Here is a 27,239-nt window from a genome sequence, read left to right on the forward strand (position 1 = left end):
AACTGAACTCGAAAATGAACTGTGAAAGTGGAAGGGAGCACAGCCTCTCCGGTAGTTTAGTTGCTATGGCATCGCGCCGGTCATGCGAAGGTCGTGGCTTCATGTCCCACCCGGGGCGCATGTTTTCGTCCGCTTTCTTTGTCTTTCAAACAGTTACAAAACTATCGCTGTTTCGAGAAGAGTAGTAAAGGACGAACCACCTTTTTCCCTTTGCCTTCCTTGGCGTTCTTGACTGCTGCCCTTGACTGGCGTTCTTGACTGCTAGTGTGTGTGTATGAGAGAGAGAGAGAGAGAGAGAGAGAGAGAGAGAGAGAGAGAGAGAGAGAAGTGGACAGTGGCGAAAATGCGCAGAGTAAAATAAACTTAGCGTCCTGACAGCTGTTCGGTGTTCGTCAGAATGTGTGTAGATACGTACATACGCACACACCTTGTGCGTATAACGAAGTAAATAGGAAATATAAAAATGCGCAAAGGCGGACGGCAAATTCCAGGAGGAGAGGATGGGGCGGAATACGCGTTCTAGGTCATACGTCCGTTCGCCCTCGCCCTAGTCTCCAAGGGGCCGGTGAAAGCTGTTTTCGTCTTGCCCTGGCGTTGGCAGAACTTGGCATTCGCATATCCGCTGCGTCCAATACGGACGGGAAGAATACGGAGAAGGCCTGCAAAGGAAGGACTGCGACAGGAAAACCGTCGTCGTCTTCATCCCCAACGAGGAAAAAGGGTGGATTTATATCGGGAAACTGTTGTATATTGTTTTTCCCCCCGTTGCACCTAGCTGTCGCTTTCCATTCCCCGCCTTCTTTGTTTATTGCTTTCGAAACACGTGCGTCGGGATGCTCTGTTAGAGAGGAAAAACGTGGGATAAACGCGGAGGAGAAATCAATGCACACTGCGACAGCAACCCGAGGGAGATCGCCGATAAATGGAGATTGAGTGGGGGTTGTCATCTTCGGGCGTCGCTTGCGGGTACGCATTCGTTTCTTTTTTATTGTTTTTCTTCGGGACAGACCTTGGGGGCCTTATTTTCTGGGCACAATCAACATGGCCGCGTCATATATATCGGGACAATAATTAGGGAGATGGACCGGAGCTCTGAGCAGGGCACCTTTAATACCCCTATCGCTGTCGCGATAAGTGGTTTTTCGTTTTCCTTGAACGTCATTGTGGGAGCGAACAACGGGGGACGATGGTCGGAAACAGCGGAAAAGAAAACGTAGGACTCGTCCCGTCGTTTCTTTTTCTCTCGATATCGCGCATGCTGTTTTAAGCCCACTGGCAAAGTGGTCACCTCCCGAGTGGCCCCACCTCCAAGTGGTTCCATTTCCCATGTGGTCTCACTTCCAAAGTGGTCCCACTTCAAATTTTCGTCTGGGAGGACCCTAGGCGCAGGTCTGAACCTCTGCTGTACTTTTTTCCCGCGGATGTTCTTTTTTTGTGTGTGTGAAAGCTTCCGCACGCTATAGGGAACTCTGTATACAAATACACTCCCGGTTTCCGAAGAAACCGGAGCACTGGACATAGCGCGAGCGGAAATAAACGGTGCAATAGTATTAGGGCGTGATTTTAGCTTGAGGATAAGTTGAAGGGTGCGTATAGAGGGCGGTGTTTGTAGCGCTGACGTCATCGAGGTATTGAACATTCCGCGTGGACAGACAGACCGCCTATGCACCAGGAACTAACTGCTGGTGTGTTCATTGCTTACACGGAGTGGTACATGAGACGACCGGACTGGATCCTTTACTCTGCTCCGTTTCTGATGTTCTTATGCGCGTTATTTTAAAATGTTAGGCGGGTGTAATTATTTGGCTGGTCGTGTTCTATTTCTCAGTTACCTACTGCTCATCTCTGGTAGCTCCGCGTATTTTTCTGCTGGTGTGATCCCGCATCCCGCGACTTCTTTTTTTCGGGCTGATATGGTTTTCGGCATTTATCGGGCCTAACGGCTGAAGTGTTTTATTGTTTCCCAGTGCCAGGTCGCTTGTTCGATTTCATCGGCGGCTGCGCGCCTGTTGGAAATGTCGCGAACTTTCGCGCGTGTGATTAGACATGATCCCGGCCGCGGTGACGTCGACCGTTTAGGTGTACACGCTTGCACCACGCAACGGCGCGAGTTACGTTTCAGAACCCGGTAGTCACTTGTGCGCGCCGTATATAACCCTTCGCATCGGCGCCATTTTTTTTCCCCGTTGCTTGACGCAAGATTTTCCCTTTATTTTTCTCGGCATGCTTTCTCATTACCGTTTTCTGCGCTTCTATATAACTAGGGCGAACCGCTCGCTCGCTTTTCTTATCGTTATTTGATAAAAAGAATAACCGTAACAAAAAAAAAGTATAATCGAATCTCCCGCCGCCGCCACCACCACCTAGTCGTATTCGCTCGCGCCTCAGCAGTCGTTTGTCACGATTAGGTGCGTTACAACGTTTGAGATTCGAAGTAAATAAGAGAAAGGGGATACGTACTATACGCCCCCTGACGGCGAATTCCAGATTAAGCGTATAACGGCGGCAGGCGGTGGTGTTCCCTCGGGTTCATTGATTTCCCCGCTGCTTTTTCTTTTCTTTTTCTTTAATTTGCGCGACTCTGCGGAACGTCGTTTTTTAATTCCGCGAACCGCGCCCGAGCGGCTTTCTGCCGATTCGGGTCAAACTCTGAAGCCGCGCGATAAATCTTGGCCGGATTTCTCTCGCGTTTGTTCGGCACCGTTTTTTCGTTGCGCGCGAGAAATAAGCCCCCGTCGCTCGCGCGAATTTCGGTTCAGGAAAGGGAAAGAAGGGGGGGTAACTAATTGTGATTAAATGCTCTTGTTCGTGATTAAGGACGCGTTACCACCGGCAGTTACCGAGAGGTAATTTGATGGAGCACGCGGGTGTTTAACAGAATTTTATTCGTTTGTTTGACCTGTGAAGCAACGTGTTCACATACGTCTCTGTTCAGGGGATATCACAGAAGCTTAGTGGGCGATTGTGCCGTTTATTGAAAAAAGGAATCTACGGAGGCGAGTTTTCGTAGTGCTTAAGCAACACAAGATTTATCTTCGGTCGATCGTTGTACTTTCTTTTCTGTTCGGGCGGCGTCGACGTGGTGTTCAGCATGTACGGCGAAAAAAAAAAAAAGAAGAAGAAGAAGAAAAAGGCGATTTTGCACTCCCGAAATTGCTTCTACTTTGGGTGTTTCAGTGGAGTGAATTTTCTGTTCGGGGGTTTCGACTTGGTGTTCAACATGTACGGTGAAACAAGAAGAAGAAAAAGGCGATTTTTCACGCCCGAAATTGCTTCTACTTTGGGTGTCTCAGTGGAACGACTTATATGCCTATTCCCCTTGCAGCAAGCTGCCCAGGCGGGAGCATTTCCAGGCTTTACCAATCTTCCTCAGCTGAGCAGTGGTAAGTGACGATCCTCTAAGTTTTAAAGCGAAGTTTCTGTGCCTCATTGGTTGAGTCGTTTTGTTAAGCAAACCACACTGCAGGGAAGCCGACTTGCACAATAAATTTCACAAAGCGATGATGATGATGGTAAGCAAAAGCACGTCAAGCATCTCAAAAAAGAAAAAAAACTGTGGTTGATTCCTCTGTTATGGGAATCGGTAAAACACGAACTCAGTGAAATGTGCAGCTGAGCATGATGTGCGGGTCGGCGGCTGTCTTGTGGGTGTGCTTGGCGAGTGACGTCCTGCTGGCGGGTCGCTTCGTCAAAGGTGTACTGGCGTCATTCCCGTGATCGATATGATGTCAGTGAAATCTTGGTGTATTCCGGCATAAAGCACTTCCGTGTTAAGATATAAAACCCCAAAACGAACATCCCTAAGTAGTGCTAAAGGTTGCTTCACCTCAAGAAGACCCTGTGTGCAGGGGTGCACCCTTTACAGGCCGCTTGCTTTGTTGTACTGGCGTCATTTCTGTGACGGATACGACGTCAGTGAACTCTTGGTGTGTCCTGGGTCCCTCGTGTTATGAAATCAATGTCTGTGCGAATGTGCCATTCTGACACAGCCAAAGCAGTGCGGATTTTGGGCTTCTACTTTCACTCAAGTTGCATGGGAGAAAGCTTTGTGTTTTAACCAAGAAAGGCCCGGGCTTTGGTTTTATTTGCACATTGTTTTAGACAGGTAGTTCGATAAGCTTTGACAAGTGCAAGAAAGCTGTAATTTAAGATACTATGCCATTTTCGTCAACTGCACCATTTTCGCGTACTTTAGAGGCTGAGTTATACTTCACATCTAGAGCAGTACAATGGCTGCTACGGTTTAGGAGATGCAATGTGGTAAGGTTAGTTTTGCAATTTTTCCCCCTATGGTTTAACTAGCAGCACTTCATTTGTAGGTATTTAATAGTTAACTCAAAGTTCTGTTGGTATTCACCAGATCTCAACCTTTTATTTCCAATGCATCGAGTTTCGTTCAGATAGCTCCCAATAATTCTCATGGTGCGAACTTGTAAACTCAAACTCGAAGGGGCCGGGCACAAAAACTTGTTCAACCTGTTTGATTAGTGAATGAATAATTAAACGGAAAAAGTTTGCACGGTCCGTGCGGGAATTTCAAATAGACTGGAAGTTTGAATCAAGTGAGTTAGAAGAAAATGAGGTTGTTCCATTGTTAGCTTTCTGTGTAGCTCTGTATTTTCTGAACAGCACAGCAGATGGGACTCGACATTGCCTCATGTAGTGGTGAAATCAGAGAATTCGTAGGCAAAAAATGGACTGGGGCATTGCGACACTAGAACGGTTGGCAGAGGAACATTGCCGAGGCCTTCGTCCTGCAATGGGCCGAAGCAGGCTGGCGTTGATGATGATAACGACGATGACTACAACAGTTGGGTTCAAGGGTGGGCTTCTGCTCGATGTGAAGAAATCACTGTGTTTATAGGCCTGTAAATTCGTAATGTCAAAAGGGCGGATGGGGATTGCTACACCTCCACACTGTTCTCTCTTGCGTGTCCGCAGGTCTTGGATCCCTGAATGTGCAGCAGCAACTGGCAGCACTAGCGGCAGCCCAGGCGTCGGCCAACAACTCCAGCACAGGTCAGAGGGAAAGCTTATTTGAGTCTAGTCTGGATTCAATCGCATGCTGTCGGCAAGGTGCTAAACTAGGACATGATGTGCGGGCTGTGCAGGCGCGAGCTGGTAGTTTTGGTTCAAGCTGCTCACCCGTCATTGGCTTTTATCATTGAATGCCATTTTAACCTCGTCATCGCTGGGTGTTGATAGACGTGTGCATTTTGTCTCGTGCGTCACCATTTCATCCGTCTGCAGTTGTAAGTTATTTCTATTAGAAGGGGCAAGGGCAAGTGTGTTGTATCTCACTGAGGTCTTCACTTTGGGCAAACACAACTCACAAGTGAAATTTGGGAAACACCTCATTCAGCTTGACTGTTTCGCATGCCCGTGCAGCAAAACAGTCTGGGTTCAATCGCATGCTGTTGGCAAGGTGCTAAACTAGGACAGAGTTAAAGCAGATGGGAAGGTAATTTTGGCTGCGCGAGCTGGTAGTTTGGGTTCAAGCTGCTCACCAGTCATTCGTTTTTATCATTTAATACCATTTGAACCTCATCATCGCTGGATGTTGATATATAGACATGTGCATTTTGTCTCGTGTGTCACCATTTCATCCATCTCCAGTAGTTATTTCTAAGAAATAAGAAGGGGCAAGGGCGAGTGCGTTGTACCTCACTGAGGCCTTCACTTTGGGCAAACACAACTCACGAGTGAAATTCGGGAAGAACCTCATTCAACTTCACTGTTTCGCATGCCCGTGCAGCAAAATTACTAGTTTCCTTCCATTTCCATCTAAGTACAGAAAGCTTTGGCACCACCGAGGTCTTAGTGTTGTTTCAACCTTCAGAATGGGCTAGTTTGGATCCACAACCTTGTAGTTTTGTTGACCTGGTGGTGATTCTGCATTCGCTGCTGTGCCACATGGCAAAGAGTGATTTGAGGGTGGAAAGTTAGTGAGGGACTGATTTTCAGCGGTAAACTCTATCGATGGGACTAAAACCCGGCCTGACCTGACACCACCTAACTATTTACTTTTTACTTGTTTCGCGTGTTCCCCCTCCATAGGGCTGAACTCGCTAGGGCTCCAGGGACTCGCGGGGCAGGGAGTCACCAGTGCTCTGGCGCTGCCCAGCTCTGGTAACAACTCCACCGGTGAGTGCGTTCCACCTTCTTTAGCCGTAGCCAGTCCTGCAGCCGTTCTTGTGCATCGTAGCCGATCCTGTCCTGTAGTGGATGCTCGGATGGCGTGAAGAGATAGCGAGAGGTGTGCAGTTTCAGACAACTCGAATATTGTAGACTTTTGAACATCGGCATTCGATTCGAAGTCCAATAAAATCACATAATTTGAAAGCTTTTAATATTTTCCGAATACGATTTTCAAGTTTGGAAACCCAATTACAGGGGAGCTGATAATACGACTTGCAAGGGGCCACACAGAAGTGTCGTATGAAACGGGTATCGTATGATCGGGGTAGTAGTGGGTCTCACGTGGCAGGTGGGCTAAGATTTTGTTTAAATTACTGCATTTAGCATGTTCTTGCGCAAATTGCGAACCTTCAGCTAAAACGCACAGTTTAAAAAAAAAGAGAGAGAGAGAGAGAGACCCCCATGCCGTCCAGCGCTAGCCTACCAGCCCTGCACCTCGACGTGCAAGAAAGGCGAGAGTGTTTAACTGCCAAGGCCAAGTGATTTGAACGATAGTATGAGGCGGCGATGGAAGAAATGCTGGAAAGAAGGACTGATAAGCAGAGAGCCGAGAGCAGCGAGAGGTCGGAGAGAGCGCCCTGAAAGGAAGGAACTTAAATCGAACGGGTGAGGAAAGCGGATGTTCAGTCACTGCCGTGGGGTTATATCATATTTGTTTTCACATTCATCAGCTCGACAGGAGCTTCAAATTCGCGCTGCGCCAGCCATTTGGACTTTGACTTCTCGCTGTTGACCCATTGGCATTGTGCATGGGGTTAAACCCTCCAAGGTTAATAACCCCCACCTGAAAGTACCCTCCTGCCTGCTTGTGTCTCTTCAGCGAGTGGTCCGGCATGCCTGTGGACTGTTGCACATCAAGCAGCGTCAAATGGGGGTTAAGAATAAAGGAAAAAGTCAGGGCAAGGGGTCTAAGCAATGCAAAAGATGAGACAAAAGCAGGTTTAGATGAGAAAAATGTCAATTTATCCCAGCCAGGGTCCGTCGTATGAAGCGGACCGCGTGCACCCAAGCATTGTATAATTGAGGTTTGAATGCATTATTTCTTTGGGGGAGTTTGATGGGACCGTGGTGATCCATTGTAAGAAGAGGTGGGTCGTCGTAAGACCGGGGGACTGCTCATCTGGGTTTTACTGCCTCACTGTCTCACTTCGAAGTGAGGCGCTTCGAGCTTTTGTGATTTCCGGCCAACTGGGCCAGCTACCTTTGATAGTGGGGATAGCTTTGACTGGTATGCGCCCACCACGATGGCGCTGTGGCTAAGGCGTTGCGCTGCTAAGCCCGAGAACGCATGTTCGATCCCAGCTGCAGTGGCCGCTTTTCAGTTGAAGGCAAAAAGTGAAATCTCACCCGCAAGATCTCGCCCATGTGTTGAGATCTCGGCGTACATCAAGGATTTCCAGGTGGTCAAAATAAACCTGAAGCCCTCCACTATGGCACGTTCCTTATCCAAGGTGCAGCTTCGGCACATTGAAGACCCAAAAATTTGAATTTTTGACTGCTTTGCACTGTCGGTATGCGACTGGTGGGCATTAGGAAAGAGCTTTCAGGGCAGCTCGTCTTATCTCTTTGACTTTGAGACAACTCCCTGGTACTTCCCTCTTGGCTCACTTCCAGCAATCAAAGCACACTCTAAGACACGGACTAGGTTATGGCAGACACTTTTCGTAGGTTACTCAAGAGGTTCTGGTATTCGCAAGCCCCAATGAAAACATCTCTAGCTCACAGTATGGGACACTCCAGACATGCATCAGGAGAGCTGGGACTTGAAACTAAGTTAAGTTTTGTCGGGGAGATACCGTAAACTTCCGAAAGAACGCCCACCAAAAGTTGAGAGATATCAAGTGAAAAAGACGGGATGGGTGAACTTTCGGGTCAGGCGCGAAAAACTACAGGAACGTGGCTGCACCGCCAACCCAGACTGCGGAAATATCAAGAAAAAACCCGAGATGGGCGAACTTTTGGGTCACATGCAGAAAGGACAAATAAGTGACTGAATTTTCACATGAATAGAGGATTCGTGGTTATTTTAGAGGGTAGGGTGGGCATTCTTTGGGGTCTTTTAGTAAATTGGTTATTTCACCGCTATGGGGGCGAGGGGGGGGGTTCTTTCAAAACTTTACGGTAATCAACGGTATCAAATAGTTTGGGATGCCTTTCTAAGATGGAGGCATGGAAGCTGCAGTTACAAATCTTTTAATTAAAGGTACCATGGAGGCGAGGTACATCATTGTTTCATATGAAACAACTATTGTTTGGTGATCGCATTCTGTCTTAGAAGTACATTGTGTTTGAAAAAGAATTTGAAAAACTCAAGTAACAAATTTCCAATTTCCACCAGCAATGGCAGTAGCAACATCATCAAAGAGCTGCCCAATGCAGATTAGTAAGTGTGTTAACTCCATGCCAGCCTTAAAACGGTGTGCTCAAACGTAACCAGAGGCATGTTTGCTGTCACACAGACACATTTATTGGTGGCAACTATGTCGCCAGCGATAGACAAACTATTCCCTGTGACATAATAGTGGCAGTGCAAGACAGTGGTCGGCAAGGCGCCATTAGTCGATCTGTTTCCCGCATTAACCAACTTAACTGTTTGAAATTAGGTTTAAAATTGTCACGACTGGTATTCTGGCACAGTGATATTCCAGATAAGCCAAACTTGTATTTTGTCTTCATGGACCCTTTGGCAGCAACGCTTCGCTACAAATTTTGCTAACCTATTGCCTCTTCTGTTTTAGAACTACCTTTACTATTAATTTGAGCTGCTTTGTTCATTTTGTGAACTTCACTACATGGCAACGCAGTAAGGCCACAATCTATTTTATTTGTGCCAAGGCTTTGTGCTGCTGAACCCGAGGATGCGGGTTCGATTCCTGGCCATGGCGGCCACTTTTCTGATGGAGGTGAAAAGGGAAAAAACCTGTGTGTTCGAGATTTCGGCCCACATTAAAGGTCCCCAGGTGGCCAAAATTAATCCGGAACTCTCCACTACGGTGCGCCTCATTGCCTGTGTAGCATCAACATGTTAAATCTCATAACAAATAAATCAATCTATTTTATTTGCAATGCAACTGCAAAAGAAGAAAAACACTTTGTTGAAAAGCAAAAGCTTTTTTTTTTTTTTTCTTTCAAACAGCGGGTTAATGGAATCAGTACAGCATGTTGTTGGGCTAGTAGTTGGTACTGCATTCCATGGGTAGAAAAAATGGGTAGAAAAAGACAAGACAATAAGGAAGGGACAGGACAGAATCGTTGAGCACCCTAAATTAAACTCTGTGTAAATGAGTCATCAAGCATATTAAGTTAAGCTCGGGTTAACGGAGTCGTCAAACACCTTCAATTGAAGCGCTTGAATTTAGCATGGCTGGCATGCTGTCGAGGCATTAGCTAAGCATCATTTTTAGTATTTAGAGTTTTACTGGTAAATGTAGTGTTAGAAATTTTGGTTTGATAAGATGTAGTTCTGAATTGAATGTGTGTCTCTGATGGCGTGCATTGTTTCTCCTTCTCCACTGCAGACCTCAGCTGTGCGAATTTACAAAGTCTCGCTGCACTCGCAAACCTAGCCAATAGTCCAGGTGAGTGCCTTCGGACTTCTCCTTTCTTGCAGCTACGGCCACCCTCTCCGTCACGGGTGGTCACCTTCTATTGGTCCGTTCCGTGAGGCATTGCTGCGGTGCCCCATTCGCTAACAAAACAGGACTGCAACATTAAAGTGCCTAGTACGCTGATTTCTGCATCAGAAAAGTTAATTTTGGGGTATTTAGCTGGTTAAATTTTCAAGGAAATGGAACGAGATGTTCCTGCCATGCACTTTGTCATATAAAAGATAACTGAGGGTGGCATGAAATTTTTCTTGCCTTGTCTCTACAATGGAGTGTTCAAGCTAGAGTCTCTTAGCGGCTGATTCACCTGCAAGTAATTCTGTCGCAGTCTCGTTTTGTTTAGCGTTTGCTCGGAGGAACGCCTTCCCTTTTTATCTCTGCTCTGGCTTGAGGTGGCATAAATCACGGTGCTTACCATCCGCATAGCTGGTGGTTATTGGCTTTTTTGGTCACATGGTGGTGCTGTTTTTAACTTGGGGTACCGGTAAGCATGCTGTAGTTTTGGGCGTGTTTTGCATGCGGTATTTTTGTAGGTGGTTCCCTCCCCCTCTTTATTTGCTGCATGCATGCTTCTCGTGCTCTTTTTGTGGTGTGCCAAACCTTCGACTCCTTTTTGCCTGGGAACAGCAAGCTGTGGTGGCCTTGATCGGGCATACGCGAAAGAAGCTCAAGAGGAGTGTACAGCTCAACTAAGTTAGGATTAGTTAGTTTTCATTTTGGTAGCTTCAAGCACTCTGCAAAAAAGTATACTGTGGGAAAAACTGGCCTAATTGCATAATTCTGAATCTCTTCCTTTGCAGAATTTTTTTTTTTTTTTCGACACTGACTTTTCGCTTTTTGTTCATTTGAGGTCGGGTAATAGATAGCTGAAGTTGATACTGACTTTGTGTAGGGCTTCGCCACAGGGAAGATTAAGGCACATTTAAGACTACAAAACTTAACTTTGAACAAACCGTGGAGGTAACGTACAGCTTCGCCTTATTCAAAAGACGGCAGTTTTTACATAGGTACTTGCAGTTTTGTTAGTCAAAGACGTTGCTACCATCATTGGGGAATGAGGGCTTGAAGGGGCAGATTCGTAATTTCCCGCCTACTCGTTCGTAGCATTACATGCCAAGGGATCTGCAATATGCTTTGAGGAGCAGCTGAAAAATGCGCTGTCCGTGCAGTGACCTGACACCGACTTGAAAAGTCAGTGATCGCCAGTCAAATGTAGTGGCGAGGCATTTCATCACACAAGAACGCTGCACCGTTAGGCTTTTTAACTCTCCGTTTTGGGTGCCTTCCTCTAATACATCGTTGTTGACGTCGCAAAACATACAATGCAGTGGGAGAATGGAAGTTTCATCTGTAACAAAATCTCTCGGGGAATAAAGTATCGTTTGCTGCTGGAAAAGTGCTGAGGGTACTACTTTAAACACCAAATCTTTTGGATGAAACAGTCGTTTGTTGCCTTTGTGGCCAGCTTATGAATAAGAAATGTGCAGGTATGTAAGGTTGCGTACTTGCACCGCTCCTTTTCCCATTTCCGTTCTTTGCGCCATACGTATGAGGCTTTAAGCTTTGTGGGCAGAGGCAGAAGTGTATGAAGCATTGGCACACTACCCAACTAGGGAGTCTGCAGAGGCTTGAAGGCGTGGTCAGCGATCGGACTCACTGCTGGTTCGGAAAACAGTGCTGAAAAAGTTTGGAGGTAACTCTAGTTTTTTCAGGGTCTGCAACATGCAGGAAGGCTTTTCTTACAAAGCTGCACAAAAGATCAGCCTGGTTGAAAACACTCATCTTGTCAATGGGCTCGCTCGTCTATACGGTAATACTATAGTAGCATAGCAAAGATTCAGCCTCGTGTGATGAGCACCAAATCTCGCTATGTGGAGTAGTCAGCGCAGCATTTTTGCGCCGTTACTTATCTGTCTCGCTGACCACTGCTATGGCTCTGCCTTGCACGAGAGATCCACTCTGAGGAAAGCAACAGTACCCGTAATGAGAGGGGAGGTGCGGGTGAAATGAAAGCGGAGAGAGTGAGTCACGTGCCCGTTCCGGATCGCACCAACGTTTCTTTTTTATTTCGCCCCCGCTTTCTCCGGTTCTGCGTTTGTTCCTGCCCCATCACCGCCGCCGCCTCCTCCCCTGGTTTCATTTCTTCCCCCCCCCCCTCCCCCCTGGTGTGTGGCTTCCTCCTCTCCCCCATGGGCTGCGGTGCTGCTGCTGCTGCTGCTGCTGGTGTGTGTGTGGTGTTGTGTGTGCTGTGGGCGGATAGTGCACGCGACGGCCGCGCTCCCTGATCAGGCCTTGCACCCCTCTTGCCTGGTACTGACAGCCGACCGACACTTGTCCACTGCCCATGTCACTAACCCAGGTGAGAGTTTAGAAGCGGAAAAGTGTAGCACTTCTCTCCCCCAGCCATTCCCCTTCCCTCTTTATCTCCGCTCCTCAACTTTGAGGGGCTCCACTGGTTCCAGTTACTAGAAAAAGGTGGCTGCCTCAATGGATTGAATTGAATTGGATTGGATTGTAGGCAAAAATCCTACTGGTTTGCTAGAGTTACTCGATATAGGAGTTGCAAAACTTCCCATAGGCCCCATGCATCACAAAGTGGCCCCATGATTGGTCCACTGTTTTGAATTTTTCCCGTACAGTGGCGCCATCTGTTGGTGACAAAATAAACTATACAACGTGGTTTTAAAGTCTCACGGATTGAATTGGATACTATTGGATTGTTGGCGAAGGAATAACTGGCTTTCACTGAAGGGGCTAGTGATGACTCCTTCCCAGCAACAGTGGCGCTCTTCGATTTTGAGTCTCAGACTCACCGCAGTAAGTCCACGGGTAGCCTGAGGATTCTGCATCTAGGATTCTGCATTTTTCTTTTTTTTTTTCATCAGCCACAGTAGAACTGTTTGTATGAGTGCTGAAATGCTTGTAAAATTACTGTGATGCCCAGCGGAGCATTTTTTGTTTGCTTGTTTGCGTAAGAGGGAATATATATATTGAGCACTATCTTTTTTTTTTTTTTTTTTTCCCCTTCAGGAACTTACGAGCTCTGATTAATAATGTTTGAAAAGTCGGTCATGTTTGTCTGGAATTTTTTTCGGGCAAGTCCGAGGCTCACCAAGGTGTTATTACTGTTCGCAAAACCAAGCAAGTCCGAAGTTGGTGCGAATTCTGTGCCAACCAGGGACATTTTGTTTATTGTGGTTCCGCAAATCGGACTAGAAGTGCGCAGTGGTGCTCTTGCATGGGAAAGGTGTTGTTTTGCGTCAAATCATCATTGAGAAGGAACATGAGAAGCGAATAAAGCCGTCGTGTTCTCCCTTTCCTTTTCTTCCCTTGTTTTTCTGTCTTGAATATGACGCAGGCATCAACCCCATGGTAGTGCAGAACTTGGCGGCACTAGCAGCTGCTGGCAGCGGCAACAACTCAGCCGGAATTCCCGGACTATCGGCGGCGGGTGAGATCCGCCATTCCTCTCTTTCCCTCTAGTTCCGTTGTTATTATTATTATTATTTTTTTTTTTGCATATTTTCTGCGAGCGGGGTGGCTTCTTTGCAATGCCTCCCCGCTTTTGTTGCTGCTGAGGAATGCTTCATTGACTGAAGGGCATATGACACATGGACCTCATGATTAACCAGAATGGTTATTAACTAAGACGATAAGTTGAGGTGCTCGTGAAGAAGAGGAGTTACTTGAAGTTGTTTGATCAGGCCTGTATCCTGAAGTGGATAAAGCTCAACTCTTCAACGTTTATAATAGTAGTGGCGTGAGGCAACAGTTCGGAAGGAGGCTTCAAACTTGGGCGATTCCTTCAGTAGTTTTGCCGTGTGAATGTAGTGCGCCCCTTAAAGGGGCGCTGACACAAAATTTTGAAAGCAAGATAACTTCGGAGATAGATTGGTGGGAACACATATACATCATCTGCAAAATATCAGCGGCGAATACAGCCTAGAGCATATTTAAAATCAATTTTAAAGTGTGCGAAACGCAACCGAGCAGCCGGCAGAGGACCACGCGCAATTGACATCCTGAGTATATTGTGTAAATAAACAACATCCAAACACGTCACGAGTTTGTGTTTGCTGCTTCCGCACTGCCGGCGTTTTTCGCCGGCTCGCCCAGCTCGCCGCTCCGATCAGAGGGCCGGAGGGCGGAGCTTCTGCTCTCGAGAACGAACGACCCGATCGTTGGCGGTGGAGGCGCCGTGATTTCGTCAGCTCATCGGGCAGCTGGCCCCGACCAAAGTTCTACAACGATTCCAGGCACTCTGTTTCTATTACTGTTTATTACCATTGGATGCGAAAACGTGCCGGAGGCACAAAAAGCCCACTGAGCTAGCCGCACGGTCGCTGTGCAGGTGGCGGCCACGGCCGCGAAGTGGCCCATACCGGCGCAGGTAGCTCGAGTGATAGCTTGTTACCGCTGCACGAAATTGTCCCCAAGTCCCGACCATGGTGGCTTACATGAGAAAGGAGTTAATGATGCGATGGCGGGTTGCATTAAAAATTGTCATCTGCACCGCTTACGAGAGCGGCACTCGAATATCCGCCGCAGTGCTAAGCCGAACACATCTGTAGGTGGACCTGTAGGCAGACCGGCCGGCTGCTCCCAGCGCGCGTCTTGCCACCCACCGTCTCGAGCGTCGCGCGTCGTTCTTTAGCCGCGGTAGCATTTGCACTCGCAGCGCCTGCGTCACATCCACGGTCGCTTTTTAATTAAGCGCCTCACGAGATCAGTACGTGGGGGCATTCGCAGAAACTGCCGTCGATGCGGATTCGACAGTGCTACGGCGGCTCTGCTCTGTGATATCCCTCCGACGGTCACGTGGTCAGCTTTGTTCACACAAAATCCACAAAATCCATCGTTTCGCAGCACTCGCTGAAACCGAAACTGCGACTGGCCGCATTGAAAATGCCTCTAATTAAACAACCGTCGCACGCTGAAGCAAATGAGGTTTCTACAGGTTATAAGTAGGTCACTAGCTACTTATCGCAACAAAAAAAACAAGATGCGAAATTTTTGTGTCAGTGCCCCTTTAATGCCTAACCTTGTTTCTTTGTTACGAGGTGACATGTTGTATTTGTTGGAACTTGCTGTAGGAGCATACTCAAAGGAGGAAAAAATTGGAGACAGCTAGAATCTTATGCTTGTTAAAACAAACGCACGGCATCAGAAAGGCTTTTTGCATTCTTTATCTTGCATCTGTCTTCATTTCTGGCATTATTTTTGCCCAGCAAGTTGGAAGCTGCAATACAGTGAATACTATACCAGAGACGGGAAAGAAAATATGCAGATGGAAGGGAACTAAATACTAGCTGACTTTTGTTGCACATTTCTCGCTGTTAACGGAAATCGCAGATGGAGGGGAAAAGGGAAAACTCCCGTGTGTACGAGATTTCGGCGCACGTTAAAGATCCCCAGGTGGTCAAAATTAATCCGGAGCCCTCCACTACGGCGCGCCTCATCGCCTGTGTGGTGTCGGCGCGTTAAACCCTACAATCAATCAATCAATCAATCAATCAATCAATCTCGCTGTTAACACTTTTGACCGTAAGCACCGGAATAATCTTGGAGGCTTAGCATTTTGAGTGGAGCGGCAATTTGGCGCGTGTTGTAGTGTTGGACAGACATTTGGGGGGCTTTTATATACTCTGTTTAGTTTCTTTTTTTTTTTTTTTTTTTTTTGATGTTCAGAGAAAGTTATCTGCTGGTTGATTGCTGTGTTCTTAGTATATTACATGAATGTGATATTGTTTTGTTTATTTATTTAGTTAGTTTTTAAATAACAAAAAGTCAATGTTTTGGACAGAGGAAGCATATTGCGGATTCTGAGGAGTTTAGAAGCAATGTATCCCTAAGTACACAAAACCTTTAATGCAAGCAATCGTGTGGCACAAGCGCATATCTCTGCACTTTTAAACGTGCAGTAAGCGTTTCGAAATGTACGTGTAAATTCCCTGTGAGCTTTATCTGGTAATGCCATCTGTTCAGCTCAGGGTTTTCATAATGTAGGCACGTTACCAGACCCGTGTCATTGAATCCACACGTTTCAAGTAAGTACTGGATGGAGAGCTAGCTGTTTTAGTGCAAGTTGCAGTTAAAAGGAGCAAGCTGGTGAAAAGTGGTTATGGTGCCGAAAAAGAAGATAAGGTGACGTGCACTTGTTTTTTCTTTTTTTTTTTTTTTTCTGGTGCTGTTAAAAGTACTGAATTTTGATGTATGGTAGTTTTTGCTTATACGAGCCACTAATTTATTTCAATGAAAAGAGGGCACTATAGGATGTCTAAAAGCAAGTAGGCAGGACCGATGCTCACTTAGCAACAAAAGAAAATTTTTGTTGAAGCCATGAGCGAACTTGCCCACCAAAGCATACAATTAACCGGTAATTAAGTTTTATCTGAGTGCGAAGCTGTTTGTGTTTTTTTTTTTTTCCTAGCAGTTCTTTACATGGGAAGCCCCAAGTTTCACCATTCCTGGTGCCTTCTGTTGTTGGGACTTCTCGTCTATGTGAACATTTGGTTTATTTAATTGTCAGTCTTTCATTATTTTTTGTCTCTTTTAGATTTTAATGTTAATATTAAATTTTAAACAATTTTGGTAGAGGAAAAGACATGCATTTTGTTCAATATCTACACTTCTCTACAAAATGAGGCCTTTCACTTTCGCAGGCCCTCTCAGGCTTTAGGGCTTAGCTTTTGCTGCTTACGCGGGTTATTAATTACCAGCGTTCTCTCCTGTTTTTTGACCTGTTAACACATTTTCTTTCTTTCTGTTTTTTGTTTTTTCTTTTTTTCCTCCCCCTCTGCCTTCCCCAACTCTTGTCTGTGTTCCCTTGGACCACGGTGTGCTTGCAACAAAATAAAAACCCTCCGTACAAAACAAAAAACAAAAAACGCCAAAAAAATTCTCGATTTGCAGTCCTCAGCAGGCGAAGTTCTGCAGGTGAGGGGCACATTTAGTGGAATTCGCATTTTTTTTTCTGTCTCGGGGCAAACGATAGCAGACTTGTGTTTGTTCTGCGTCCTGTCCGCGTCTTTCCACCCAAACCCCCACCCCGTGCCGTTGTAATCGTTGCTGTCTAACAACCCAGTGGCATTTGTCTGTAGGTTTGTTTGGTGTGGATGGGGGAGCATTGATGTATTCGTTTTTTAAATGTGTAGTGTCTTTGCTTTGTTGTGAATAAGCTTTAAACTGCATGAGTTTTAGTTTAATTGGTAACATTATTATTATTATTATTATTATTATTATTATTATTATTATTATTGATTACAAGTGGGCTGAAGAATCAGTGTGGTTTTAGTTGCCCTTGAAGTTTTATTGAAATGGTAGTTGAGGAGTACGTAGCTTTATTGATGTGTTGTACCCAATAATGTGCAGTTTCACCAATCATCTTCGGTTTTCTTCAAAATCGGCACTACAAGTGTAGTTTTCGGTTGATACACAGTAAAAGCTCATCGATTCTAATCCCCTATGAATAGGAGTTGAATTAAACAAGATTTGAACTGGTGAAAGACACCGTAGTTCTTGCAGAAATTTAACAGTACGGTCTAAAAGTCCAGTATGTTCTTCCCGCCTCCTGCCCAACAAAAAGTTAGCTGCAGTTACCTCCAGCTTGTTCTTGTGGAGCCCGATTGCCCCCACCAGTGTCTGCTTAAATACGCCAGAGCTGTATGATGTGGCGGTGACCTTCGCCACAATCCTGCTATGAAGGAGATATTACCAATCCATAATCATCATGAGCCCTATTATGTCCACGATGGGTTGATGGCCCCTGCCATGTACTTCCAATCCTTCCGTTCCTGCACTATCCAAATTCTTTCTGTGCCCATTCATCAGATTTTTTGTCTTTCCCTGCTCCTAGTCATAATCTTCGGTTGCCTTTCCGTTCCTATAATCAGTCATTCACATTGGATGCCCACCAACCTCCACCTCTACCTTCCGTGATGTCGTTCACCTAGTTTGTACTCCCTAACTCACTGTGCTTGTTTACTATCTCCAAGTATTACTCCTATCATCCTTCTTTCCGTTGGTGCTTGTTTACTATCCCCAAGTGCTGCTATCATCCTTCTCTCTGGGGCTTGTTGGGCTGCCCCGTGTTTACGATCTACTACTGATTTCTGAGATTATTCATGGTTCCGGGTTTTATTAATATGCTTCACCAGTCAGTTGTTATCGTACGTGCGTTGACACCTTTGCTGAACAAGAGCATCAGCATTCGATTGGTGGTCGATACAGGGTATGCTTTCAGCATTGCTTCGTCACATGTCCCCGCACCACCACACCGTCACCCCTTAGTTTTTTTCACCTTGTTTTTCCCAGGTGGCGCCTCATACCCACGCATTAGCAATGGGGATTAACCAGGGCTCATTAGTAATTGCCACAGAAGTTCAAATCTGGCAGCCTTAATTCTCACCCCCTTTGCAAAGGGAAGGAGAGTTCGGGTGCAGCCGCGCAGTCCTTCCGTAATTGGCAAAGCATAGCTCGTATCTGTGCCCGCATCATTCTTCCACATTGATGAACGCACTTTCTGAGTCAGTGCCTCTCTTTTTCAAAGCACCGCAGACTGATGTAGACGTAGTTGGCAGATTTTGTGTCTTGCAGCACCTGTTGTGCTAATGCGGAAGTGCTTGGCCCAGGAAGCTTTCGCAAAATGTTCAGTAAAATCGTGCAGCTCGTTGCAGTTTTGTTCACGTGTTTGCGGGCACTTTCGAGAGCAGTGTTGTAGTGTTCAGGGTACAGGTCAGCATAGCTTGCAAGATTGTACAAAAGCTAGATTGGGTTTTCATTTGTATGGTATTTTTTTTCCGGAAAATACGACCAATTTACCTGACGATGCTCGCGGGCCATGAACATGCAGTGTTTGTGCTTGTTAGGGTTTTTTAAGCCTGATGCAGAAATTTTTCAGTTAGGCACCATCACGTCCGATCCTGTTCCCAAACTGCGGTTAGAAGCACATACCCAGCATCATTATTTTGCTGTATTTAAACGTGGCCTCATTTCTAATCAACATGCCATGGCTAGGTAGATATGAACAGTTTGCATTACTTGAAGGCAGTTGTAATGGTTTGCAGTTATATGGAACCACCAGTGACTTTCTGGTCAAAATAAATCTGGGCCCCTCCACTACAGCGCGCCTCATCGCCTGTGTAGCGTCAGCACATTAAACCTCATAATCAATCAATCTTTAAAGTGAAAGAGCCGCCGAAAACTGTTGATGAGTGGGGTCCTTAGAAAGCTGGCTCAGTGTCACAGAGTGAACTGAGCCTCTTAGTACCACAGTTGACTTTTGTTACCGTATTTTCACGATTCTAACGCACCACCGATTGTATTACGCATTTAAGTTTACGTAGGAAAATTCGGGCAAAATTACTTCACGCTGATTCTGCTTGTAGATTTATAGTTGGATTTTGGGAGACGTGTGTGTGAAGTTGCTGGCCGCTTTGAAGCCGATTTCAGCGTTGAGCCCGATCGTAACACACACACAAATCTTAAGGCTAAGTTTAGCAAAAAAAAAAGGGGTGCACGTTAGAATCGTGCAAATCGTGGTTATAAGGTAGACAAAAGGATACCTTTGTTTTTCCTCCACAGCTAGCCATATTTGCTCGAGACGTGAGTTGGGGACATTGCAGTTCTGGGTACTTTACCGCATTGCACCAGCGAGCAGTTTTACATGGGGATGTGCTCGTCAGAAAATGAAACGCATGACAAAGCTATGGTTGACATTCCGTTAACACTCGCAACGCCCGACGCACCCGCGAAACGTTCACTGGCATAGTGCAGTGATGCGGCCAAAGCTAGGTTGTGTCAACCACCTGCTTCACAAAATGCACAAAGGCCCAATTGCATTTGATGTGACAGCGTCGTAGTTTCATAACTTACAGATATGTACATTGTAAGGAGACAAATGTCTGGTGAATGCAACGTGGGTGGGTTTTCATTATTTGTGGAAGTCAGAGGAGGCAAGAAGGTTGTGCCAGGTGTTTTCTGCAAAAGGACTGAGGTCTTCAATAGCCTGTTTCATTTCCCCAAGATTGCACGTTGCACGGTAGCTTAAAGCGCAGGGAATAAACGTGATTCGGGCCCTATAACATGATTGAATAGGATCAGAAAGATCGCGTAACAGGATCACGTGTGGTATTTAAGGGTAAGATAAAATGGATTCGTTGTGTGCATGACTGTGCTCTGTGCGGTATATTCATGATTTCTCTGTCCGTTTCCTTGTCTCCCGTCCCCCTTCCCCCTGCTCTAGGAAATGTGTCTGGCAGCACATCGAGCGGCAACTCGTCCCTGAGTGGCGTGAGCTCGTTGAGTCCCGTGTCGAGCATGGCCCTGGGAATGAGCACCAACTCACTCACCACGATGGGCGCACTCACCAATGTGAATGGGTGAGCAGCCTTTTCTCTCGGTCACTCCCACAATGCACCTTTGATTAGTCACTTAAGGGGCTCAATTTATAGCACATCATTTGGGTATGATGGGGCCTTGAGGAGGTAATTAATGAGGGGCCCTAGGCCCTCGTACTCTAATACCAGACTGCTTATATGGCCTTTAGAAAACTACCGTCACATTAGTGCAGTTGTGTACAGCAATGAAGTTGTGTTTGAAGGGGCCTGATGTACAGCATAATGGTGGGCTTTCGCTTTACTCAACAACTGCCACTTAGAAGCTTCTGGATTTTTAAGGTAAACGCCTTGGATCGTAATGTTTCAAACAGTCACGTTGTGAAGGAGAAAAAATTGGGGGTACAGAAAAAACCATAAACCCAGTTGCACCCAGTGTGAAATGCGGTGGAACACCAGAACTATGGTTCTCTTATGTCAGCTCGAATGCCAGTGGTTGCTCACCCAAGGACGGCACTGCCGGTGCCGCGTAAATTCTACAGTTCGCACGTAGGAATCTGCAGAAAAACGTCAGGTGCTGGAGGCTCCCTCTCCTGATGGGAGGTTGAGGAACCCTTCCCTGCAAGACCACTTCGCCCTCTATTAGTGGGCCTGGGAACCACCTCACGGGCGATTTTCAGGTTTACCGATAAGAAGGCGCTGGTGGGTATGGGAACCTGCTCCTTAGGAACCTCTGCATGACGCACAACCTTCAACAGGCGGACAAAAAGGCTCAGCCTACAACAGCTCCACTGTTAACCCTTTAAGGGTCGCATTGTTTCGCCAATTGCGTCCTCCTCCCAGGGTCGATTTTTTTATTGCTGATTTAAATTCTTCGGGTGAATCTATTTCGAGAAAAAATTATAGTAATTTTTTTTAAAGTGACCATAAAGTGACAAAAAAAATCGTTGTATGTTGTTACATATATGTGGTTTATTCATGAGTAACACAAGATAAATTCTAAATAAAAATGAGAGAGTTACAAGCCAGCACCTTTTGAGTGGATCGAAATCAGATAGACATCAGTTTCACGGGCGCAGAAAGCGGGAAGTGCCCGGAGGATGATACCAAAACCAGCCGCTGCGCGCGCGCGGCTGGATGCGGGAGTGATAGACGGCGCACCGCCCATAAAATACATAAAAAAAGGAGAAAAGAGCCTAATCAGTTTTGCAGGCGACCTTGGTCTGTGGCAGGTGCAAGAAGCATGAGGCGGCCGGGTGCCCTGTGGGCGATACCCAGCGCACGTTAGCGGATGCACAAGCGATAGCCGGTGCGCTGCTGAAGTTAATCATAAAAAAATAAAAAGAAGAGCCATCGGCTCAAGAAAAAAAATTTGACGTATTTCCAAAGTGTGGCAGCACATGCCAAGCAAGAGAAGTTGGGCGAAAAAGGCACGCTTTTTAAAGATACAAGCAATGCCGTACATGTACATTATTGACCATTTTGAAAGTGTTTGCCGATGCCGTACATGTACGGCCGTGACCCTCAAAGGGTTAAAGGAGTAATGGTTGGAGCAAGCATGAGCCAGGTATCATGTTCCAGAAAGAGGAAACGACAACTCCGGAGGACGGAATGCCTCTGCTACACGTGCAACACAAGCCACCTTGAGAGGTAGAGATACTGACGTGGGTGAACAGGAGGCTCCCGGCAATGGCAAACAAGCGGAGTGAGCTTAGGATGCTCCTTAGATGGCTAGCGAGTCAAACGAACTTCGGAGGGTGCTCTCCAGTGGTCTGGCCAAGTGGTGACAGGTGCATTCACCAAGTTCAACAGAAAGTTCAACGGTAGTTTAGCAGAAGGCCTTTGCATCCTTGGAAAGCATTTTGTGCATGGAGTCGTTAAAGGAGCCATGAAGACAAAACACAAGTTTGTGTTATTCGAAAGATTTCGTGTTTTATAGTGCCCCCAGTGCTTGTCCGAATGCAAACGGTCCTTTATTCACTGAGAAATTAACTTAAGTTAAAATTTTGATTTTCCCGCTAAATCGTGCATTTTCGTGGCCTGCAATCACATCACAGGGCCTTGTTTACCGTTATTGAACCTAGATGACGCCACCACACCGCGGCAAGCCATTCTCTGCCTTTGGTTTGTTTGTGAATGTATTTGTGCATGGCTTGTTTTGCTCATGGAGACAATCGTTTCGTGAAACATGGTGCTCGCTCAACAAATACGGTCACGTAAGACATCGTCGCTTGCGTCAATCGGCCAGTGTCGTCTGAAACAACCCCAAAGCCCTGCAGTCCTGTGCAGCTAAACCAAGGATAGTGCGTGCAGTACCAACAGCAGTATACGCATCGGTACTTCTATGTTTATGTGTGCTTTCATAACTTCTACGGTTTGTCCCACCATTCTTAGGGCTTTAAAAAGAATGTGCCCTAAATTTAAGCGCAAATAGCTCGTTCAGCGAGCTTATAAGCCCTGCCTAATTTGCGTTTGCTTTTGCCGCCCTCCGCCAATCGCAGAGCTGTCTGGTATGACATCATAGGTTCTGTTGCGGGAATTGAGCTAGTGGGTCGCATGGCCATTCCCTTTTTTTATAATTATGTAGCTTATTTGAGCAAAGTTTACGTTAAAAGTGGTGTCAGTAGGATTCTAGCAAGGCAATCTTTTGAATGAACCAAACTTGTGTTTTCTCTTCATGACTCCTTTAAGGAGGGCTTCATCCCACTGTGGGATGGCAGTTGCTACTTCTGATGACTATCATGATGGTGTTTGTTTGAACGCAAAGTCACCGTTTTTTCTTTTCTCTCTCTCCCCTTTTGACAGTGCGGGGGGTCTGACTGCCAACGGCCCCAGCCTGGATGCCCTTGCACAGGCCTATTCCGGTATGCAGCAGTACCCATGTGAGTGTGTGCGCTGTGTCCGTCCGCTGCCCTCTTGCACTAACGCTGCCGCCTGACCGTCACGCGTTTTCGCTTTCTGTCACACACGTGCACTTTTGTTCAAGGAGAACCCGTAGAATGTGTTGGAGGGGAATATTCACAGGGGGGGGGGGGGAGGCTGATGCCTATTTTTGGTGTTTCGTAATGCTCGTAGATCACACCTTGAGTCGATTCAACCCCAAGGTGTGAGTTAAGAACAGGGGGTGTGTCTGGAGCAAAAAACGCCTTTGATCAACAGGGTACTGTATTTTCGTGCGTATAACCCGCACCAAAAGTGGAAAATTTCAGTGGCAAAGTAGGGGTGCAAATAATACGCGGGGGTTGTTCCTTTAGTGCAGCTTCACAACAGTGCATGTTGTGCTGTGAAGCTCCTACGCAGTAACACTGAGTAAGCCTTCCGTGGCAGCAATTGCGGAAAACATACAAGGACAAGGAAGAAAAAACAAGGACACGCGCACTTTAACAACTGAATTTTATTAGTGAATTGTGACTTTTGCCTTGCAGTCAGCCTATTCTACTTGCTTAATATACGCTTTTTCTGTCTACATAGTATATGATGTGTTGCATGAGCAGTAGCTTTGGTGCAGCCTTTCCTGTATCAAATGTGCAGGCAATACATGAGGATTTATTTTTCTGTTCTGGCGGGCTGAAAGTGGGGTTGCGGATTATATGCAGGAGCGGGTTGTATGTGCGAAAATACGGTATGATCAGATGGCAAAGTTTATTCACAACTGGAATTTCCCTACGACATGCTCTTTGGGTTTCTCTGTCTGTGGTTGCTTTCAAAGTCGTGCGATGCAGCTTTTGTGTGCAGTGTTGTGCTGTGTAGTCGGTCGGTCAGCAAAAGTTGACTCATCTGAGCTGCATGGGAGGAATGCACTTTAAGGGGTACTGACACCAATTTCTTAAGTTCCCTTTTTATTGCTTCTATCAATTCTCAATGGCCTGTCAATCCCAAAACCACAATTTAAATACCTGAGCACGCGGTAATTAATTACATAGAACAGCCTGAAATTCGTCATCGCTCCCAGCCCGGGTGGCACATATGATAGAAGCACACCATGACCTTACCGTTTTGTGTGGACATCACAACACCGCGGAGGCCATTAGAGGCATTGCTTGGACCGTGGCGCCATTGGAGCGGGGCCATGTAGACAAAATGCAAGTTCGCTTTATTCGAAAGGTTGGGTGTCTTACAGTGTCTCCCCACAGCGCTTGTCTGGCAGCAAACGATGCTTTATTTACTGAGAAATTAATCAGTTTAAGCCATAATTTTGATTCTCCCGCTAAATCGTGTATTTCGGGTTGTCAAAATTCTAAAGAGCTGCTGCGGACAACGAAACGTCTTTTTGTTTGGCATGCCCTTGCACAGATGGTGCAGAGGCTGCTGTCCACACTTGCTCTGTTTCAGACCAGATTGTACTTTGCTTACTTTTGCTATGGTTGAAAGTAATTTTTCGTGAAAATTTGGGTATGCTCGACAAACAGGGTCACGCAAGTGGCGATGCCTTTATGACAGTTGGTCAGTGCCATGTTAGATAATCCCAACCCGCCTGATGTCTGTGCAGCGTCGGCCATCAAGGGGCGCGCCGTACGCACTGGTGCTTCTATGTTTGTACATGTTCGTCTGTAACTTTCCTTGTTTGCCCCCACCATTCCTACTGCTATAAAAGAAATGTGCGCTAAATTTAAGCACAAATAGCTCCTGCGGCAAGCTTATAAGCCCTGCCTAACTTGCATTTGCTTTTGCCGGCCTCAGCCAATTTCACAGCTGTCCATAATACATCACCGGTCCTAGTGTGGGAAATGAGCTTGTGGGTCACATGGCCATTCTCTTTTTCCTAATTATGTAGCTTATATAAGTGAAGTCGGCATTGAAAGTGGTGTCGGCGTTATTCTAACGAGGCAACCTTTCGAGTGAGCCTGCCACCATTTTGCCTGCATGGCCTCTTTAATGGCTGAGCTGCCTGAAGGCGTCAGGCTTACCATCGCAGCAGATATTTGATTACCGCTTTAAGTAAAAGCCCTGACAGTGAGTTATTTTGTGATTCTAGGCTGTATTATCGACTCCCTTCTCACGTCGGGAACTTTGTTTTTGCCAAGAGGGCTTTTCTGAGGAGTGGTTTTGCCTGTAGCTCTGGCTACGAGCATCAGTTTGCGAACGCACCAGTGCTTAGTTGCTGCTGGCCGGGCTGTGTGTGTGAATTGTGACATCATGAGTTTCTGCCAAACGTCGTAGCTAGACACCTGTCTACATCACCGTCTTGCCCTCCGTGGAGTGATGTCACGCTAATGTACATTTGCTGCGTGCTGCTCTGCGTGCCGTTCCGTTGATGCAGTGAACGAGATCAAATTAAATCATGTTCGACGGGTCACAGGCCGTTCATGTTTAGCCCAGAGTGTTCTGTGTAGTAATATTAACCCCAAAAGGTGGTGTCAGTACTCCTTTAAAAGAAAGGTATTGGCCAGTGGGATTCTCACTAGCCAAGCTGGTTATGACTTCCCATCAAGGCATCATTCGATTAACTTCTGCAGGTTAAGGCACACTGGAAAAGTACACCAGAAGCATAAGCAGACTGGAGTTCCCCGAGGAATTTTTCTTTACATTAAGGTGACCGTGGTGACACCGTCAGTGTTGCTACACAGTGGGAAACATCTTGTAATTCACAATGTATGCTAACCAAATACAAGATGTAAGACTCTAGAATCCAGGGATGCTTTTTGGTGAAGTTAGTGTACCGCAGTTCTGTGGCGTGTGGTCTTTGTGTTGCTTATGCATGGTCCACCAAGCACGCATCTATCGGGTGCCAATGCTCGTGGTGAAACAAAGCTTGGGTACTACAGTAAAATCTCGATGATACAATTCTGGGTGATACAAATTTTGGGATGATACGAATTTCTGATAAGTCTCGGCAAAATTGCATTGTTTGCAATGGGAAAAATTTCTTCTCTTACGAACGGACCTGCGCTGCCCAGCGGATGATACGAACGAGCCGGCGAGGCATTCAACTGCCGAGCGAGCAAGCGACGGCGAAGTACCAGTTCTCACCTCCTTTTTCCAGGCAGGGTTGGGCTGTTTTCTGCTCGTAAAAATGCGCCGTGCACTCCTCGGGCGCACTAACGCCGCTGCAAAATCACCGCTGTGCGAGGCACGGCCGGCCACGGCAACATGGCGGCAGCTTCAGTCACGAAGTGGTGCAGGGCGCTCGAGTGACCGCTTCTAACCGCTCTTTAAAATGCCACTCAAACCACACACGAAGTTTTTTGTGCGGTAAATGGGCTAATAATGTGGGTGAAAACGGTGCTATAAAACATCATCCGCACTGCTAGTGACAGCGCCCATGAAATATCTGCCAAGGTGCTAAGCCTCAACATCTCCGGCGGAGACAGCCGGCTGTCTCGAGTGCTTCAAAACTGCCGCCATGAGGCGCACGCCTTCCCATTGGTGCGCAGCTCGTGGCGTGCGTCCCAATGCCACGCGCGTCGTGCGTCATTTTCTGACCGAGGCACAGGCGGCCGTGGGCGTGGAATCGCCGACGCTGGCACGAAAATATCGCTCGCGCAATGCCAACGCGCACGAATCGCGTGCAAAAATGCTCCTGTAGTGAGCTTGGGCACTGCGAGTGAGGAGACGGAAGTCCAGAAAGGACCGCTCCAGACATGGAGGTTAAAAAAAAGTCAGAAAAACGTCAAGGGTTTCTTCACACGAAAGTAATAAAAGAAATAAACGGAAAGTTTTTTTGTCTATTATTTGGTCTGTGTTGGTTCATACGAATTTCAGATAATACGAATATTTTTGGCGGTCCCGCGAGGTTCGTATCATCGATATTGTACTGTACTGTCATTTTGAAAGGAACCAGCACAAAGAAACGGAGACCTAGAGAACAAAACACAATTACAGGCGCTGTAAGCCAGTGGCGGTCCTCTTGTTTTCTTTGTTGCATCTCCGTTTCTTTGCGCTGGTTTCTTTCGAGATATCATTTTAACTCGCCCAACTGGGTAAATTTCTGCTTCTGCCGTGTTGTGCTGGAGACCTTTGGCAAGTTGTGAGTGGTAGTAGCCGTGTGACCGTGAGACTGTCGGTTCTTCCCGTTTCTCGCAGCCGTACCCGGAGCTTTTGCGCAGATTGGTCTACAGCAGTCGCAGAATCCAGTCGGGAAGCAAGTTGAAGGTAATAGAAA

The 27,239-nt window shown here is 46.6% G+C and overlaps 1 protein-coding gene across 21 annotated transcripts in view; it reads left to right on the forward strand.

Moving 5' to 3' along the window:
- LOC144142598 (CUGBP Elav-like family member 1-A) overlaps positions 1 to 27,239 on the forward strand; it is a 479,679-nt gene that overhangs the window by 438,578 nt on the left and 13,862 nt on the right. For 12 of the 21 annotated variants that reach the window (XM_077674225.1, XM_077674223.1, XM_077674226.1 and 9 more), the window contains 10 exons: positions 3,326 to 3,383; positions 4,942 to 5,019; positions 6,058 to 6,144; positions 9,717 to 9,776; positions 12,064 to 12,162; positions 13,162 to 13,254; positions 16,716 to 16,739; positions 20,047 to 20,182; positions 22,943 to 23,019; positions 27,161 to 27,229. In XM_077674225.1, the coding sequence (XP_077530351.1) occupies positions 3,326 to 3,383; positions 4,942 to 5,019; positions 6,058 to 6,144; positions 9,717 to 9,776; positions 12,064 to 12,162; positions 13,162 to 13,254; positions 16,716 to 16,739; positions 20,047 to 20,182; positions 22,943 to 23,019; positions 27,161 to 27,229 (781 nt within the window). The remainder of the gene's footprint in view (positions 1 to 3,325; positions 3,384 to 4,941; positions 5,020 to 6,057; positions 6,145 to 9,716; positions 9,777 to 12,063; positions 12,163 to 13,161; positions 13,255 to 16,715; positions 16,740 to 20,046; positions 20,183 to 22,942; positions 23,020 to 27,160; positions 27,230 to 27,239) is intronic. The other 9 variants (XM_077674230.1, XM_077674216.1, XM_077674218.1 and 6 more) reach the window with 6 other exon arrangements.

Source organism: Haemaphysalis longicornis, unplaced genomic scaffold (genome assembly GCF_048455015.1).
Source record: "Haemaphysalis longicornis isolate Haplotype H1 unplaced genomic scaffold, Haemaphysalis longicornis Haplotype H1 scaffold_6, whole genome shotgun sequence".
Classification (NCBI taxonomy): Eukaryota; Metazoa; Arthropoda; class Arachnida; order Ixodida; family Ixodidae; genus Haemaphysalis; species Haemaphysalis longicornis.